The following is a 19,232-nucleotide window of genomic DNA, read 5'->3' on the forward strand; positions in this document are numbered from 1 at the left end:
CGGGTATAAGTTATAAAGCTTCTCAACTTCTGTTTTATTACGTAATGGAAACTTCAATTATTTTAGCATTAATCGTTAAAAATTGGTTAAATAATTATATTTACTTTATTTTATTAGTTTAAATTTTTGAGATAATTGGTGATAATTTAACATGGTATCAAAGTCAAAATCTTGAGTTTGAACCATGTATCGATCATTCATTTATCTCTCATTTGAGTCAAATATTTCACGTGTTAATCCTCACTTATTAAAAAGAAATTTGAATCCACACGTAAAAGAGATTAAACTTACCTCTTTTTATTAGCTTAAGCTTGTAGGATTAATGATGAATTAATATGTGGTATCAAAGCCGGCGGATATATGAGATCGAATCATGACTACACAATTCACCCTATTTCAATTAAATGTTATACGTGTTGGGCTTCATCAATTAAAATGAAGTTTAAACTCACACGTAAGGAAAAATGTTAAAATATTAATTAGATGATTAAATTTATTTACCTCCTCCTATTAACTTGTATTTTTTGGACAAATATAATTTAACAAGTATATATAGAAAACCACCTTCTGGGTGGGTGGGATACATAGATCATGCATGCTTCATGAGACATGAGGCCAATAATCGGATCAAACCATAATAATAATAATTAAAAAAAAAAAAAAAAAAAAAAGCCAACAAACAAAAGCATGAGACACTTTTCAGTGGATGCCTCGATCAGATAGTGTCCAAGTGGGGTAATCTTTGGCCGATCAGATCAGATGGGGATGCCACACGATGTGAGGTTAATTTAATTGCGTCCGGGGAAGTCCCATGCATGGGCCATTAGCGAAGTGGGAATGGGTGTGTTGTCACAGAACCAAAACCTAAGAAAGTTAAAATAAAGTTCTTTGTGAAAATGCCTTAAAGAATGGGTTGGACTAGAATATTCCAATAGAGTCCACGACAGTTGTCTTTGATTGTCTTCTTTTCACACACAAACATGTACATATCATCAAATTTATGCCCTCTATAAAACCCAACCCCGCCCTTCGTTGCCTGCATGCCCCACATCCGATCCTATATACCCACCAAATTTTGAGAGAGAGAGAGAGAGTTGGCCGGCGCCTACTTTGCTTGCACCCCTGCAATGGCTTCCAATGTTTTGGCCGCGAGTTTCCTCCTCATCTTTCTCTCTTTCTTTATCTCGGGCTTCAACTTGTTGGAGGCTCAGATGGTTCCGGCCGTGTTTGTATTTGGAGACTCTCTTGTGGACGTGGGCAACAACAACTACTTGAAGATTTCGCTTGCCAAAGCAGATTTTCCCCACAACGGCGTCGACTTCCCCACCAAAAAACCAACAGGGAGGTTTACCAACGGCAAGAACGCTGCGGACTTCGTTGGTACGTACCTACGTTAATCCAAACAAAATGAAAAACACCATAGTTATGGTCCTTAAAACTTTAATTTCTTAGTTAATCACAGTATGATTCATTTGGGTAATTGAAATTCCAAAAGCAAAAGGTGCACCAATTTGGCCGTTAGTTATAGATTTGCTTTACTCAGAGTACTGACAGTACAGTAAAAGAGTCGTGTAAAGCAAAAGTTGACCAGATTCTTAAAGAACCTTTTGGTGCTGATCATGATGTTTACATCTTTCCAAGACCCTTTTCGTGTCTGTGATTAACTCTTTTTAACCTACTTTTTCACGTTATAAAGTTAAATCTTAAGTTCATGATGTTTACATCTTTCCAAGACCCTTTTCGTGTCTGTGATTAACTCTTTTTAACCTACTTTTTCACGTTATAAAGTTAAATCTTAAGTTAACACGGGGAGAATGGACAGCTAGCTCCTGGGAACCAGAAGAGATGTCGTTGCATAAAAATTAATTATGAGCAAGCTTTGTATAAGAACAAATTAAGTTTTTCTTAAGATCTCTAATTTAATTATTTAGTTATTAAATTGATAATTTTTATTTCGTTTGCATAATTATTGGGCAGCTGAGAAAGTTGGGCTGCCAACTTCACCACCATATCTATCCCTGCTGTCCAAGTCCAACAAGAGTAACGCATCGTTTCTGACTGGTGTTAGCTTCGCATCCGGAGGTGCAGGAATCTTTGATGGCACGGACGAACGTTATGTAAGTGAAAGTATTTTATTATTATTATTATCCGTTGTTCTCATAATTGGCTTTTAAAAAAAAAAAAAATTGTTTTAATTGGCATGTGTTCAAAATGTATGTATGCTATTCTAGCATACTTTATTAAATAAATGCATATAAAAATTAAAAAAAATCCATGTATTTATTTTGAACATACGGCAATTTAATCCAATTTATGAAACTGCATTTATCCTTTGAGTATGTAAAAAACATATATTATTTAATAATTATATTAAAAAATTATATACTTCTCACATGCTAATTAAAAACTATATACTTCTCACGTGTTAATTAAAAAATAATATATATTTTTTACTGGACAGTTTTACATATTGGGTAATTTAGATTTTAGAGCAAATTTATATCCTCAATTTAATAAATTGAATCTGGAAAAAAAAAAAAAAAAAAAAAAATCTCAAATTCAGTGAGTAGAGATTCAGAACTGTCTTTTATAGCAATTGGGCTTTTACAAAGTGGCCCGTTTACACAAAGCAATTAACCAACTTAGCCCAAGGTAAAAACAAAGGAGAAGGATAATTAGTTAATTACCCCGAAGCTAAACGAGTTGTTTTTATGTGTCTATTTACTTTTTCCAGCGTCAATCTCTAACTTTGACGAAACAAGTAGACTATTTTTCAACGGTGTGCGAAGACTTGAAGCAACAACTTGGATCCTCTGGTGCACAAAACCTTTTATCCAAATCTCTTTTCGCCATTGTGATTGGAAGCAACGATATCTTCGGATACTTCGGCTCTTCTGATCTCCGCAGTAAGAGTACCCCGCAGCAGTACGTGGACTCGATGGCTCTTGCACTAAAACAACAATTAAAGGTAATTATAATGAAGGGTTTTACTTTTGTTTTCTTTTTAATTAGAGTATTTATTAAATTATTAAATCTATTCTTTTCTAACTGCTATTTTTTTTGTTTTAGATAACTAATAATTAAACTACAATCAAAATAGAGATTTTGAATTCAAATCCTCCCATCTCAAATAAATATTCCACCTTTTAATCCTTTTCATTTCAAGCTGAACAATCATTCAACCGGCATGAGGCTCCTTAAATATATAGAAGAATCCGAGATAACTAAACTCTTGGCTTAGAGTCTGTTTGAGATTGTGTTAAGAAGCTTAGAAAGTACTTTTAGTACATAAAAAGTTGTGCAAAACAAAAATGAGCATGTTTAGCACATCTCTTTTTCACTATAAAAGCTCTATTTCCCAACACAATTTCAAACATGCTCTAAGAGTAATCATCTTGTAGATGTGGCACCACCAGCCAAACAACTCTTGAATATTTTTTTAACAATCTGGGTTGTTCCAAGAGCTGATATTTATTGAAGTAATTTCTACAATGAATTTCGGTTTTAAATGATTGGGTGACCAATTTGATTTTGAATTTTTGACAGCGTATACACAGTTGCGGTGCACGTAAATTTGTGGTGGCGGGGGTCGGGGCAATCGGGTGCTGCCCGTCAGAGAGGTATAAGAACAAGACGGAAGAATGCAATGAAGAAACAAACCACTGGTCTGTTAAATACAATGCTGCCCTTGCGTCGATGTTGCGGGAATTGAAATCAGAGCTCAAGAACATTCACTACTCTTACTTTGATACCTACGCTGTCTTGCTAAACTTCATCCAGAAACCGACAGCTTATGGTACACTACTTTTTGTCTTTTTCTTCTGAGAAATTTAAGAAGCAAAAGGATTTAGTCTCACTAATAGGAAGCCTAATCAACCTGCAAAATTATTTCCTTTTCTCAGATTTTTGGTCCCAAAATATTTATGTTTGGTTAATTCTTATTAGTAGCATATTTGACAACTTTTACCTTCTAAGAAAATGCACATAAAAAAACTCACCCGAACAAAGATCAAATTTTCATAGAGAAATGATATTTAGATTTATGGGACCCATATTAAGTCCCATAAATTCAATAGTAAAATTGAAATTTGGTTGTATGAAAATGTAAGTGTATCGTTTCTTTTTTGCATATTGTAAATCAAGCTATCTTTAGAACCCACAAGTTTCGGAAAATTACATTACCAGTACTTAACTACCACACTATTTACAATGTCTTCCAAATGTTTCTATCATTGTGAGCGTAGAATGAAGACATTACAACCCGAATAGTAAATTGGTGAATATTTCAAAAATTAAAATAGTGGGAGACATTACAAATAGAGTGGTAGTTAGAGGGGTAAATGTAGTTTCCCCCAAAAGTTTTCTTTCCATATTCATAATTTCTTTTCCTTATTCCTTTTGCTGTCAAGACCTAGTATAATTAAGAATGGTTATTAACCTCGTTTATATTTTTCAATTCAGGATTTACAGAGGTTAAAGCTGCATGTTGTGGGCTAGGGAACCTTAAGGCCAAGGTTCCTTGCCTGCCAATTGCGACCTATTGCTCCAACAGAAGAGATCACGTCTTCTGGGACCTATACCATCCTACAGAGGCTGCTAATCGCATTATTGCTGATAACATTTTTGATGGCCCTTCACACTACACATTTCCGTTGAATGTGAGACAACTAATTGCAGTTTAGACTCAACATTACAAAAATGCCAACAAAATCATCAAAAAGCAATTACAAAATTCGTCACCGAGATGTCGTTATGCACAGCTCTCTCTTCCTCTTATCTATTTTCACTAATCTAAATCATTTGCAATATCTGTCACAGCCAGAAAAGAAAAACCACAATGATGATCTATTTCAGCCATAGCATAGTGATGTTTACCATTGACAGCTGAGACCGGATGTTTGTCCAGATGTCTAGATTTGGTATGTGATATGTAACCTTAACCCGAAAATTTCCTGAAGAAAATCAAACCAAGAGAACATATATGTAGAACATGATAACACGGATTGTTGTTGTTCTTGTTGAGAATATAATAGTAGAAAATGATACCTTCAATGTCTCCAAGACTAAGATGGAAATATATCCTGAAAGAAAAGGTTGAGGTCTCCATTGGAAACATCAAAGGCCAACATCTTATCCACTGCATCCTGCATTTAGCTCCAAAATAAGAAAAAAGAATCGTATATATAAGAACCGGAACACAGGAAATCCCATGTGTCATATCTGAGATTTATCCCCTGAATTAACACCTTGTATTGCTGATCTCGAGATGATATATTCTCATTGCACAATCGCTCAACACGTTCATTATTTCCGATAGCATCCAATACAAATGCTGCTCTCTTTATGACTTCTTCAGGGACACCTACATAATCAATGCAATCAATTTCGTCAGAAAATTGAAACCCATCAGAGAAGCAGCCCCTAGAAGACCTCTTTGTTTTATTGCTTCCACCTGGGGCCCTCTTTTCAGAGTGAAGGGGTTATGTTTATAAACACTAATCAATCTTATCTCGATGAGGTTGTTAATACTATATTCATGTCCAAAAGCAAGATTTTAGTTCTAATTTCATCTCACAGATCTTAGAAATTCCAGAAAAGTTTCATTTGCATACATCTAAAAAGTAAAAACACTCGTGTCTCTAATCACCTACAAGGCTACAAGAAGTACTCCAGAGTTTGTTGAGAGCCTCCAACCCCCAACGCTCGCCCCAAACAAAAAGGAAAAAAAAAAGAAAAAAACACGCGAAAGAAAATGGGTCCATATGGCTAGATTTTGAAACCATGTTTTGCATTTACCCATGCAATAACAAACAGAAGAATGCAAAAACCAGAAGAAAGCAAAGAATTTTCCCTTTTTGTTTCGAGACCCCTGAATATAAGTTAACTTCCAGAAATGTCTCAGATGTACCAGCAAGTAGCGCACAATGCAGCCCTGTGGGATGTAAACTGGCATGAATGATCTCCCGTAATAATTTTCAATATGAATCCCCAACTTAGAGAAGCAATTATGCACTCACCATAGCTAAGAAGTGCATGTCCAGGAACAAGTCTGCAAGCAATAAAAAATTTAAGATTACAGAAATAAAGCACTTTAAGTGCAATACCCAAATATGCATTGTAGAAGGAGGGCGGAATCACAACGATTGCATACATTATGATTCCAAAATCCAGATTGGAGACTAAATCTCAAGATTCAAATCATTTGACTGATGAACCATAATGATCCATCTGCCTTAAAACGAAACAACTAGATCATGTTATCCACAACTGCACATACTACACTTGAGTAAATGGTAACATACAGATGCATGCTTAGCAGTCAGAGAACACAATAGAACATTTTTTTGGGATAACTAAATTTAACAATTTCTCTTGCTGCATCCGTTGTGATGCCAATTATTTCCAGCAAAAATATTCCAAAGAAAAAGTAATGGTTTCTAGAAGTATTTACTGGCAAAGAAAATTGAAGAGACATAATATGTTTTCCCAACATCATGAGCAAGAGCAATTGCTCGCCAGAAGAAATGGAGGCTCAAATAAATGACTTTGGTAACAAATGAAGAAACTCCATCACCTCAACTCTATGATGAAAACTACCATATAATGGTCATGGGACACTCTTTATAGCATTTGCAATGTAGAGAACAATAAAAACATACCGATATAAAAATACAATGTCGTCAATATTAGTAGAACTGTTGTCAGGCTCCAACACACTCATGGTGTAAAATTTGATCATCTCAGACTGAAATTTGCAAAAAAAAAAAATGCATGTATCAACACTTCATGATGTCTGGTGTCCACACCATGGAAGTATAAATATCTGAGGTAATGAATCTACAAAATCATAACCTCCAGTAGGCAACTCTTATCAAATAATTCCGTGAAATGAGTGCACACCAGAACCTGCAAGATAATATAGCATAGTTGAATTGAAGCAGATACAGTGCATGTTCAATTTTTGCAAGAAATTTTTCCTATTTTAATCGCTCTTGCATGGTAATTTGATTCCATTGCTTGGGAAAATAAGAATGCACAACAAAAAATATCTAAGCGAGTACCAGAAACACTACTGGAAATGGTTCACTCGTTTAAAAAAATGGTCTAGACAGTAATTCTTTTTAGCAAAAGGATCTTACTAATTTTGAGGATAGTACAAAAAAGAAAAGAACCAATTACTATTAGCATGCTATTTGTATGGCAGGAAGAGAAGAACCTCCAACCTTCGGGGGGTCATCACAAGTGACAAAGTGATTTGTGGTTCCACCTAGCAGACCAATGCCATCTGAAATAATATATGCAGAGCATGATATCTGCAATGATCCAGTTGCTATAAGCATAGCATGTCCAAGGTATAAAAGTTTCTCTCTTGCAGAGACTAACCTTCTGTAAGAGTACCTTTACCAAATTCATCCAATAGACACAAAGACCGTGAAGTTGCTTGCCTGAAAAAAATTTTAACATCAATAATATAGAAAGGAATCAGAACAAAAGGCATTGTTCTTTTATGAAATAGTACTCCTAAAATTGAAGATCCCCCATCTTTTTGACCATTTAGGAAATCTTATAACTTGGGCAGTTTGAATTACATCCTCATTTTATGGAACATGTAGACCTAGCAGCCAAAAGATGGTTTAGGACACAATTCGAAAGAGTACAAAAACCAAGCAACATGAGATGCAAATGTTGTAAACCACAACCATTTGTTTATTACTTTGAAGCTATCCTAGCCACACTCATTCTGGTATACCTTAGCATCATCCCTACTTGATGTAGATCAATCATAAATGTTGATTGTTCAGCAGTCATCAGTTTGCTTCCCGTTGCGCAGAATATCCTGTTAGCATGGGGTCGTGGTTGGTACAATCAAAGGCACATTATTGTATAACTGATGTTCCAAGAAAGATGTTGGAGATATTGAGGTCACACCTATCAGTCAAACCCACAGTTGCAGCATCTGCCGGAACAAAACTTCCAATGTGGGAAAGAAAAACAATTAAAGCTACCTGGAAAATGAATTGTCGCTATGCTTTAATTCATGATAAATTGTACAGTAGAGATACAACGTTAACATCCAATGCCCCACCTATGTGACAAAGAAACATCTATATATCAACAAGGTCACCTCAAAATAAATCAAAGTTCAATGCAGTTGTGAACACCCAATATGGCTTATGATGCATAATATGCAGGTGTTTCAGACACATGATAAGGATACTAGTAATGGAATGTTATTACATAGATGGCACTAGCTTACCTAGGCTTAGCTATTAAAGGATTATAACATGTTAAACAGCCGCAACATTAAAGTACTCTAGTGAGGGATATTTTAAGAATTATGTATTGTACACCAAAACAAAAGTGCATGTGCAAGCTGTAGATATCATCGTCAAACTGTACAAATTTTACTCTAAAATAGCTTTTCCTAAAGCATAATGAAATTTGTACACCAAAATAAATGTGCATGAACTCACACGTAAATATTATCAATAAGATTGACAAAACTATGCAGATAGAGCAAAATCAAGAGTGGATTCTCTCTCTTCAAAGGAAAAAGTAATGAATGACCTGCTTTATATAGATACTTTTCCCCGAATAATTAGGACCAGTGATGATATGAATTCTTCCTGAAGGAACACAATGTTGAAAAATTAACAAGAATAACCAGTATGTTCAGATGGGATGAGGCTTCATTGAACATATTTAATCTGAGATTCATTTTCTGTGCTATTATTGAGTGTATCTTCCATTTACCATTATCAAGAATCTTTGTATCATTGGGAATAAATGTGTCTACTGTCATTTCCTGCAAAAGATGTCTGCAAATGGTATAGACTATTTGTTACAAAGCCACTGGTAGATCTCAATTTTCTTAAGGATCACAATAACTGCAGAAAAGCCAGATGGCTCTCACCTTCCATTTTGTATATCAAGCAAGTTTTCTAATGTCAAAGTAGGCCTCACATAATTGTTCTGACGAGCAACAAGTGCCAATGACAAAAAGCTGAAGTAAAACAGTTAATAATAAGTATAAAAAGAAAGAAAAATAAAAGATAGGGGAATGTCATGAGAAATACAGGAGAACTTGTTGTTCATTTGATTCTCACCAATCAAGTTCAGCTGTAAAATTGATAGCCTTAAGCAAATGCGTTGAAAACAGAAGTATATGTGACACTAAATCTCTAGTAATCGCCCTCTCCATATCTTCAAGAATGAACTCAGATAAACAAATAATTTATAAAATAGGTCAGATCAGAACATAATCAAGCATTACACTTAAAGCTTATAAAACACGCGCTCCACTACTATTCTTACAGTCCATAATAATCAAATTATGTACCCTTGCAATATCTTCAACAATGAATTAGAGAAACGAAAAATGTATAGAAGAGCTCATATATGAAAAAAAATCAATTCATTACACTTAGAACTAGTAACACTGGCTCTGTTGCTATTCTTTACGTCTACTCTAGAGATTAGTAAGTACCCACATAGTGGAGTAGAGTTCTCAGTTTTTAAAATTACACACTTATTCAAAATATTAAAAACTAGGCATTATCCTATGTGTATGCTAGTAATCAATATAAAACACCAAGAAGCTAAGAATATCTTAACAAGAAAGCACAAAACAGAAGAGCATTTTATCTTACATACCTAGGATTTTATGATAGATATCTCCAAGCAGGTCGTCCAATTCTCGTGTCTTTGGAGTACGATAAAAGAATCGTTTTGTCTCCCCATCCAGGTCAGAGAACTATGTTTGAAAGCCATATTTGCTTTAGTGAAATACATAATAATAACATAAGAGTATTCATTTAAATTAAATGAAGCATCAACTTACTGCAAACTCAAAATCTTGAAGCTGCTCTAGTGTGTTTTCATCAAGTTTTTCTTCAAAAAAGCACATCAAGTATCCTAACATGAAAACAAAATGCCAGGCAACAAGAAAAACATCATGGAAATGCACCCCTAGTATCATTTGCAATTGCAGTGTCATATTTCATTATCACAATGGAAATCTTCTGGATCGTTATTGCATTATATAGTATTAATATAGGTACCCTATTTGAAGAAAATCAAGAGACCCTAGAGGCTGAGACATTCAGCTAGATTCTAGTTCTGCCCCAGCGCATTTAACTCGAGAGTGTATCAATCATCCTTGCAACACCCTCTACAATTTTATAGATGCACTAACAGGAATTTGACGTTGTAATGCAACGACTATCATGAGTCAAGTCTCATCATTTAACAACTGAGGGATGACTGACAGTATTCAACTTCAAACGAAGCTACATCATCTACTGACTATCTAATACATGAGGAGGATATGCAAGAAAGAAACCAAAGAAAACTAGTATGAATCTAATGAATATAAAATCAGAGGAAAATACACCAAAAATTTGAAGTGCCCTTGAAAAATTCTTACGTAAAGTTGCTTCAAACATGAAGACTAACCTATTTGGTTTATATAAACAATACAAGGATCAAGCTTGTCTTTACATAGATGACGAAGTTGTGCACGTTCCAATGATGACAACTGCAAGGCAATGGTATGGTCAAAACAAATTTATTTATGGATTTTAATTTTCTCTTACTCTCATTTGATATACAAATTATTGCATAACAGGCACCTGTTCCAGAAATTCTGGTAATTCCTCATATATTTGCCTCAGCTCATCCAACTAGATGACAACAAAATAGTGTGAGTTGTCAAGAACAGGCATAAACAGATGTCAGTGAGTTAAAGATAATTGAAAACTTGAAAAGCATTTGATGTGAAGCATGAAAGTTAAAACATTAAAAAAAAAAAAAAAAAAAAAAAAAAAAAAAAAAAAACTCCATGTTAATGTTGAATAAGATAGCAAGGTTCATTAAATTAACCTTTAAAATGAGGAACTACTATGGTAAATACATTCCATTCCAATTGAAGGGTGGATAGATAAAAACAAGTTTTATTTTTCATTTTTTTTTTCCCTAGAAGTAATAAGTTTGGAAGATATCCTTATGTTTGGAAAAGACAAGGATGGGAAATTTATGTCTAACCTCATCACAGAAACACTCTTTCACTATCGTCCCATACCCCTTCTCCTTGCTTCTATTGACATCAAGAACACCAATTACCTATAAGAGACAGCGCCATATGTAAGAATAAGACCAATAAAAGTTTTGGGGGAAGGGGGGGCGGGGGGGAGCCAGTCACAAGGTTTACAACTATTGGCAAAAAAGACACTCACACAAGCATTAATACCAATTGTACCTGACTATAGCAGGTAAGCATAACAAAGCAAACAAAATATTGAGGATGTAGACTAACCAATTCATAAACATAAGCCAGATCTGTTGTAATGCATGAAGCAGCCTGCAACATAGTTACACATGTACATACACACAAAAACTAAATTAGAAAAAAAAAAAAAAAAAAAAAACCAAAAACCAAAAACCTATACAATAACATAGACCTAACAGAGAATGCAGTTGAAGGGACCTAACAGAGAATGCAGTTGAAGGAACTAGTTTAATACCTCCTCAACAATGTCCAAGTTGAAGTGCTCCAAATGTTCTCGTAGAGTTTCAGAAATCCCTACTTCAAATATTTTGTTCACATGCAAAAGTGAGCAGACACTCTACAAGAAAAAAGAAACTTCTATTTAGAATTTCAATTACAAGATCACACTGGTTAGAACCTAAAGAAGAAGTAATGCTGTTTTATCAGCAGTTCATATAAAAGTTAACATATTTGCAAGTATAGTGCTTCTTAAGGCTCAAATATTAGCATCATTCAATGTATGAAGTGAATATGACACTTAAGTATTTCTTTGCTTCTTAAAGACCACATTTATTAGGTATAGAATCAAAACACCAACTGAAAGTTACCATCGTAGGACACGAAGTAACTCTTAAACATGATATTCTCATACCATTAGAATAGCTCATGATTTTGGCAATATTACCCAACAATCTTGCAAATTGAGAAGAACCAGTGAACCTAGGCTTTAGTATGTTCACCAGAAATTTTCAACTTCTCTACTTTTCCATTGTTCAGTTCGTTATCGAAGAGCCAAAAGAAAAGAAAGAGGGGATAGAAAAACTCATAATTTTCTACTCATGCCCCAAATTATCTGTGAAACTCGTGAGAAAGGTATGGAACAAAAGCAACCAAAATTTTATTTTCTTCACTTCTTTTATTCCCTCTTCTCCATTTTCTCTAGTTAAGACAATGAGAAAGTGCACAATATATCTAGACAATGATATGGTCAAAACAAATAAGACATAATTCAAATTGCGTTCATTAATAAAAGGCATGACTCATAGGATTCTTTGCAAGCTTTGAAGTAAACAGAGAGCAAAATGTTTTACTTGTTTCTGCAAAGGCACAAGTTTCTAACAGAGTAATCATCCACAAGAAGGTGGCATGTTTTAGTAAAAATGACATGAAAAATCCTTGCCTATCAATGTCTCAGTTCTATCTTCTTCCTCCTCTTGAATAGATATGAGAACACATGTTGGGTTTAATAGAGGAACACTTCTCAAACTATTTTATATCATGTCTTTTTCTTTTCTTTTTTCTTTTTTTTGGTTTGATGGGAGAAGTCCATTGCTTAAAACCGAGCTATAGTATTTCCCAGGTTTCTATTTTTTTTTTGTTTACCCTAACATCAATAAAAGATACCATCCTGCAACTACAATGCATCCTTTTCTCAGTCTCTAGATAAATAACTTATATATACTTGCTAACTGAGAAAGGATTAAGATTTGAAAGCATAACATATTGAGGTACTTACCTTTAGAAAAGCTATCCAGTCGCCACAGGTGCATAGAGAGCTTGGAGAGTTGAATTTCTTCCAGAAAGAAAATAAAAATAATTTTTTTTTTTAGAAAAAAAGGCTTTCATAATTCAAGAAATACAGATGCAAATGGAGACACTCTTATGTAAAACAATCATTTTTCTAGAGGATAATGACAAGCACAATCATAATTATCACAATGTCAACCAAATATTGATAAATGTTTGTACAATTTTTTGTTATATCGTCATACAGGCCCAGCGAGTATCCAAGTGTTCTATAGTGTCCCAGCAAAGAAAAGAAAAGAAAAGATTTGATAATGGTTCATAAACAAGACTGTTAAGATACAATACATGGATTTTTATACATTCCTCTGATCTCAGCAACCAATAGACTCTGCTATAATCGTAACTACATCACAGAGCTGTATATCTTTATTTTGGAGGGGAAATAATACAGAATGCTGTACAAGGACAGGAGTCGGTAGAAAGAATAGATATTATTAGTACCTTGAGTATGTGGGGAATGTCCTTGACAGACATCAAAGTTTCTCGCAAAGAAGCCATCAGATCTTCAGAGCAAACAAAGAATGATATCTTTATCCCATTAAAGAAAATGAACTTTAGTTATGTTCAATTACATGCATAGAGTTATAAATCTAAAGTTGACTCTATTTATCACTTAGACAAATCATCTTCAATTCAATAGTTTTAAGAACTCATTTTCAGTTCTTATGTGCCACAGACCTGCAGCCAAATCATCTTCAAGCAAGCTTGTCCTATGGTTTTGTCAGATTACATTATTCCTCTTTGGTTCTTTCCTAGATCCATTCAGGTTAGTTAAGCATAGGCAATCCTCACACTTACACAATGAAAGGATACAGCATTGAGACGCCTGTTTAAATTTTCAACGTCTAGAATAGGCCTCAGGAACCAGCTTCTAAAATGAGAACATATCAAGTTCTTAAATTATAAATAACATCTGAAATAGTAGCATAAAGAACTTCTCCAGTCAAATTTACCTCAAGAGGCGTCTACCCATTGGCGTTACACACTGAATAAAGGAAAAATGAATCATATCAATATGCAAAGATAACAAGAAATTAAAATATAAATAACCTTTACAAACCTTATTCATCATGCCAAAAACAGAGAACCTGCGATTAAAAAATATGTTAGAGATATCATGCAAGGGAAAACATAGACAGTTATTCAACAATTACCCTTCTTTTGCTCTACCAATGGCCATATGTCTAGGATGTTAGAGATATCATGCAAGGAAAACAAAGAGAGTTATTCAACAATTACCCTTCTTTTGCTCTACCAATGCCCATATGGCTAGGATGTTTGTCTATCTGGAAAATCTGTAATGCCTCATGAGCTGCCGCATCAAGTTTGAGAAAATTGTTTCTAATTTTGGCTATAAAGGAGTACATTGTAGTCCAAGTTTCATCCAGGAATATGTTAATTTGAAAGAAGTGAATTTGAAAATAAGAAGAAAAAAAAAAATTACACATTGATGACAATAAGAAAAAAGATACAACGAGATCTCTATCACAGAATCAATTGTAATTGATGCATGTCCCCGTTCGTTTTGCTCCAGGGTATCCACAATCCTTTCATTTTCTAATATGGCAAGAAGACCCCCACTTGCACGAACTTGAACATCACTTCCCATGTCCATCATAGAACTCAACTGCAGTTGATGGAAGAACAAAAGAAGCTTAATGTACATATCAGGATAAACAAATCTATAAGCTCCAATCAGACAGTTGTTGAAAAGATGGGTTTGCAGTCACTAGCACTGTGGGAGAAGAAACAAAAAGAAACCAATTATTCATAATGTTTAATCACATCAGTGCAACTTCGAAGTATCCAAAATAGAATCCACACTAATAAGAACACAATATTAGAAACATCAGCATTAACAAGCAAGAATATATGATTAGTAGAGCTAATGGTAAAGTGATATGTATATTTTGTATTAAGTCATCTAAAATTGAAAACACATAGAACGGCATCAACTAGAATTTGTGTGTGAGTTATTTTCTGACTTACATAACAGATCCTCTCCTTGATGTTTAATCCATCATCCATTCCTGTTACTCGAAGGTATATCAATCTGAAAAATGCCAAAAAGAGAGAGAGAGAGAGAGAGAGAGAGAGAGAGAGGAAGCAGCAGGATATTGCAAGAGAGAGCATCCAGTTATTAAGATAATAACAGCATCACATATAACAGTTTCACATAGCACTCCCAATAACAAACATACAACTAATATCCTCAACCACCTTGAATAAGTAACGAAAAGGATGGGAAGAATGTTGAAATGGATTAATACTTATCAAAACAAAAGCCCTAATGATATTTCTAATTAGGCAGTCTTGAAGACTGACAAACATGTGTATCAACTGCAATGAAGGGAGAAAGGAGATGTTGGCCTATGGTTTGACAAAACACATTACCCTACACATAAGACTTTGTATGGTGGAAATGAATCAAAAAGAAATCTTAGAGACTTTGCTTTTCCTTCCAACAATAAAGAATTCAGGTATGAAATTCAGTTTTATAACCAGGTGTACAAGTTTGCAACAATTCAGTTTTATGACTAGTCTGTAAACATGATAGGCAGCACTTGGATCTAATGAGTTAAAATGAATGCTCATCAGTATGAAGCGTTTGACTACCATATTACATCAACATGTAATATCTGAAACATACAACAATATGAAAGAATTATACGACACACTTCTGCCAAGCCTAGAAACAATACTTATCAAATTACTTAGGCTTATTTTAACAAGGAGAATATGCAAAAGCTTTAATTCAGAATCTCTCTTTAACCATTAGACTAAGTGAAGTTTGATATCTCCAAGATGAGATCAACAAAAACATCAGTAAACATTTTACCAATGCTTTTTATACCTGTGCCATGCCTGCTCATAGCTGAATATTGAACTTTTCACAAGCTTCACCGTAGGAGCCTCAGTTGTTCCATCTGCACCACCTTAGAGAGTAAACCAGGTGCACAAGCATAGTTTATAATTCAACCAGGAGATGAGCAGCATACCACTCCGGTGTAAAGCACACAAAAAGGGTTCGTCACTTTTAGTGCTTGTGTAAATGATGAGGGGCTTAGCTTGATATTTTACTGAATCAATGAGACAGCCAAACAAAATAAAAAAAGGCATATGAAGCTATATATGTTAAAACATAATTTCAACAAAAAGATTACAAGGACACATATGATGTGAGTGATATGAAACCAACCCAAAGCTGTCTTATTTCAATCAATAAAAAACATACTACCAAATGAATGGGGATAAAAGAAATAGAATCCATTCCTAACAAAGACACTTGAAACTCATACCAAGATCAATCAAGGGAAAATCTGTGCTACCATCTTCCCAAACTTCCAGCGCATGAAGTTGGCGAATACTGGAATCATAATAAGAAACTCCAACTCTGGAATATAAGTTGCAGGGTCATTAATTGTAGGCATAAAATCTTTTTTTCCTCCTTTTTTATATGTTAAAATCCTATTCAATTTCAAGAAAGTATAAAGCACAAGAAAAACCTTAAGCCACATTTACCTTTCGCTACTGCATTAGTTCAATCTGGATCTTTTTTCTTTTTCTTTTTTTCTTTTTAATTAGTTCTATAGCTTCCACTACCAAAGGATACGAACCAATGCTTCCAGAAAATATCATTTCCTTTTTTTCTTCATTTCACCGAAAGTTTGATCAAAATTGATAATTAACATAAAAGGAAAAAAAAATATTTCTCCAGTTTCCAACATCATTTCACTTTAATGTGAGGTTTTCTATTGGTAAGTTACACATCCATCCGAACGGCTATAAACCTATGACCTCACCTTACACATTGTTCGTACAAGGGGAGGAGGTTCCAGTTGAGCTAGAGCAAGAAAAGGCTGAATGTTTCCATCAGAATTTAACCTTAATAATTCAGTTTAGGCACCTATGCTAATCCAGAATTGTAACAAATCCCAACAGCGATAACCATAGTCAACCTACATCTTTCCAAATTGCATATCAGAAATTAAGAAGTTGCTCAAGTATTATACTATATACTCATCGGTATTTCCTGCATGACTATTTTTAGAAGTCTCAAAATCAACTTAATTTTATTAGACATCAATATTCATAACTTCACTGCCAATATAAAATAACTCTTTTTCTATCCATGTAGGAATCAGGAACAGAGGATAAATATAGTAAGAAGAAGCTCACCGATTGCCATGTTGAATGCATGCCATGTAAACCTGCAAGTAGATCCAAACAAATTGATTAAGTTGGAAAGATAGCATGCAGACAGTACAGATTTGAGAATATTTACACTATACATTCCTAAGAAGAAGAACTTATTTCTCAGATTTAACATTAACTGTAAGTTCTAACACTTTTGTATAAAACCATTAGCACAGGTGATAGACATTATGTAGATTCATGAACCCCATTATGTTTAATATAAGTTGACATCCGCATGACATGTAATCTCTGTTGTCGTTGCTGTTATAGTTTATTAAGAAATAAATTTACTCTCTCTCTCTCTCCCTTAGAAAACTTAGATGCCATTATTATATATACTATTGCAAGTTCTAGCGTGCTTAGTTAATACACAAAACATCAAGATATAAAGCCATTATAAAAATAACAATAAAGATGCAATTAGCCAAACCAATAGTCATAGTCCATCCTTTATAAATATTTGACAAAATCTATATTAAAAAAAATGCAATTCCAAATAATTGGAAGCATATACAATACCAGAAGATATCTTGCCATGACTTTGCCATTTGGTCGATGATAAATAAATAGGATATTTTTTCTAGATATTGAGCAGGAAAATTTAAAATAAAAAAAATACAAAATCAAGACTATGAATCTTATAGTTTCCTGCATTCAGAACCTCGGAAATACCAAAAATAATTGAATAAAATTTAAAGAATCCTCTCAACTGAGCCTCGTTGGGACGTTTTGAATCGGTCGAGTTCGGTTCAGTTTACCATACTTCAGAAACGAGAACGGCATAATGCATTACATGAATAACTTCGTTTTCTCCTCTTTTCTGAGTTTTTCTCGGCAAACGAACAGAGGATTTCTAATTACTGGATCTTATACATATCATTAATTAGATTATTAGGACAAGAGCTATACGGAAAATGAAGCTAATAGAGCTATTCGCCTCAGTTTAGATGTGTGCTTCAGTTTGTTAGTTCACACTTTGTAAAGGTTCCGTAAACGACTCAGAATTTTGTTTCACTCTATCTTCCTTGGTTTTCTCGGCAACCAAACAGACAGCAAGAAACGCAACAAGTGAGAGGTACATATGAAAGTTAATAACCGGACAAATTGCCGAAAATGGACCTGAGGCACGGCTTCGGTTTCGTCCATTTCCTCCATATTTGGCGCTCAAATGTGTGCATGCGGGAGACAGAGAGAGAGAGAGAGCTCTGATATGAATGTTATAAGCGGAGACAACTAGAATTTGTTCGTTTATCCAAAGCGAGGATGAAACTCTGAAAAATGAGGAAGGCCAGGTATTCCAAATTTTTTTCTTAAAGTTGGTTTCTAAACGATATGTCACAATCTCATGTGATTTATCATTTTAGAAAATTGGATTGTGACACACCATTTGAGAATCAACTTTTGAAAAAAAAAAATTGAAATGTCTAGTATTTCTCCTAAAAAGTATAAGGGGAATCGCCGAATCGGGTCACGGGATCGGTGCTTTTGTGCGCCATTTTTATTTTAATATGGACATAATTTTTTTAAAAAAAGTACATTTTTACTCGATCAGCTGTAAAAGAGGCAAATATACCGTACGTGTCAATATTGTTGCCCAAGTAAATGAGTGCATGTCTCCCAGGTAGTTCAGTCGGTTGAAAATCACGCCTCATGAAACGGAGTTCATTAGTTTGAATTCCCCTCCCCCTCTTGTGCGGACATATTAACAAAAAAAAAAGTAAATGAGTGCATTCATAAAAAAAAAAAAAAAGTAAATGAGTGCATTGTCTCAAAGTGGTAACTCAATCGATTGAAGATCACACCTTATAAAGCGGAGGTTACTAGTTTGAACTTTGAATCTCTTATCCCCTTTTGTGTGGACATGTCAAAAAATAAAAAATAAATAGGAGAGAGTCCCGTATCGGCCAAGGAGTGAGTGTAGAATATTTTTAAGCACAAATGGTCGGTTATTTGTAGCATCAATATTGTGAAACAGTTGTGAGATAAAAAAAAATGTGTATATAATATTAAAACAAAAATGCAAAACCAATTAATGTAGTTGATCTGAATTACAAATTCCTCCCTACGATATAAAAAATAATTCAAAGGTCCTCCTTGGATGGATCAGGATCATCTCAAAATTTTTGTTTGAATTTGAGATAATTTTGGCAAACGATTATGAAAGATCACTTATGAAAATGTG

General features: G+C 34.2%; 2 protein-coding genes across 13 annotated transcripts; one reads left to right on the forward strand and one right to left on the reverse strand.

Moving 5' to 3' along the window:
* The first annotated feature begins 1,026 nt into the window (after positions 1-1,026).
* On the forward strand, positions 1,027-5,052 carry LOC133875017 (GDSL esterase/lipase At5g55050-like). Its single transcript, XM_062312995.1, has 5 exons — positions 1,027-1,380; positions 1,978-2,117; positions 2,735-2,968; positions 3,547-3,796; positions 4,462-5,052. The coding sequence occupies exons 1-5, from the start codon at positions 1,128-1,130 to the stop codon at positions 4,680-4,682; spliced, it is 1,098 nt and encodes a 365-aa protein (XP_062168979.1). The 5' UTR covers positions 1,027-1,127; the 3' UTR covers positions 4,683-5,052.
* LOC133875015 (DNA mismatch repair protein MSH5) lies at positions 4,700-18,302 on the reverse strand. Of its 12 annotated transcripts, none has more exons than XM_062312986.1 (35): positions 18,170-18,302; positions 17,033-17,064; positions 16,153-16,247; positions 15,853-15,933; positions 15,708-15,780; positions 14,843-14,906; positions 14,326-14,480; positions 14,093-14,194; positions 13,914-13,941; positions 13,807-13,838; positions 13,667-13,724; positions 13,295-13,381; positions 12,783-12,839; positions 11,523-11,624; positions 11,315-11,359; positions 11,044-11,121; positions 10,632-10,682; positions 10,456-10,537; positions 9,842-9,915; positions 9,655-9,754; positions 9,108-9,204; positions 8,915-9,004; positions 8,755-8,819; positions 8,569-8,627; positions 7,930-8,006; positions 7,751-7,837; positions 7,384-7,445; positions 7,224-7,285; positions 6,853-6,906; positions 6,660-6,745; positions 6,018-6,049; positions 5,909-5,932; positions 5,247-5,362; positions 5,047-5,144; positions 4,700-4,952 (listed from the first exon to the last, which is right to left on the reverse strand). In XM_062312986.1, the coding sequence occupies exons 1-34, from the start codon at positions 18,203-18,205 to the stop codon at positions 5,064-5,066; spliced, it is 2,424 nt and encodes an 807-aa protein (XP_062168970.1). In that variant the 5' UTR covers positions 18,206-18,302; the 3' UTR covers positions 4,700-4,952; positions 5,047-5,063. The 12 variants fall into 12 exon arrangements, with proteins under 12 accessions (XP_062168970.1, XP_062168968.1, XP_062168975.1 ...); XM_062312984.1 differs by lacking the exon at positions 18,170-18,302 and adding an exon at positions 17,139-17,224; XM_062312991.1 differs by lacking the exon at positions 16,153-16,247.
* Between the last annotated feature and the right edge of the window lie 930 nt (positions 18,303-19,232).

Source organism: Alnus glutinosa, chromosome 8 (genome assembly GCF_958979055.1).
Source record: "Alnus glutinosa chromosome 8, dhAlnGlut1.1, whole genome shotgun sequence".
Classification (NCBI taxonomy): domain Eukaryota; kingdom Viridiplantae; phylum Streptophyta; class Magnoliopsida; order Fagales; family Betulaceae; genus Alnus; species Alnus glutinosa.

What these genes read in the sequence shown, in the direction of transcription:
- LOC133875015 (XM_062312984.1), bottom strand. Translation starts at nt 17,183, where the DNA reads ATGTTAAATCTGAGAAATAAGTTCTTCTTCTTAGGAATGTATAGT. An exon ending in AAAGTATCTATATAAAGCAG is followed by an intron (nt 8,007 to 8,568) that starts GTCATTCATTAC and finishes TTCATTTTCCAG; the next exon opens with GTAGCTTTAATTGTTTTTCT. An exon ending in TAAAGGTACTCTTACAGAAG is followed by an intron (nt 7,286 to 7,383) that starts GTTAGTCTCTGC and finishes ATATTATTTCAG; the next exon opens with ATGGCATTGGTCTGCTAGGT.
- LOC133875017 (XM_062312995.1), top strand. Translation starts at nt 1,128, where the DNA reads ATGGCTTCCAATGTTTTGGCCGCGAGTTTCCTCCTCATCTTTCTCTCT. An exon ending in GAACGCTGCGGACTTCGTTG is followed by an intron (nt 1,381 to 1,977) that starts GTACGTACCTAC and finishes ATTATTGGGCAG; the next exon opens with CTGAGAAAGTTGGGCTGCCA. An exon ending in CACTAAAACAACAATTAAAG is followed by an intron (nt 2,969 to 3,546) that starts GTAATTATAATG and finishes AATTTTTGACAG; the next exon opens with CGTATACACAGTTGCGGTGC.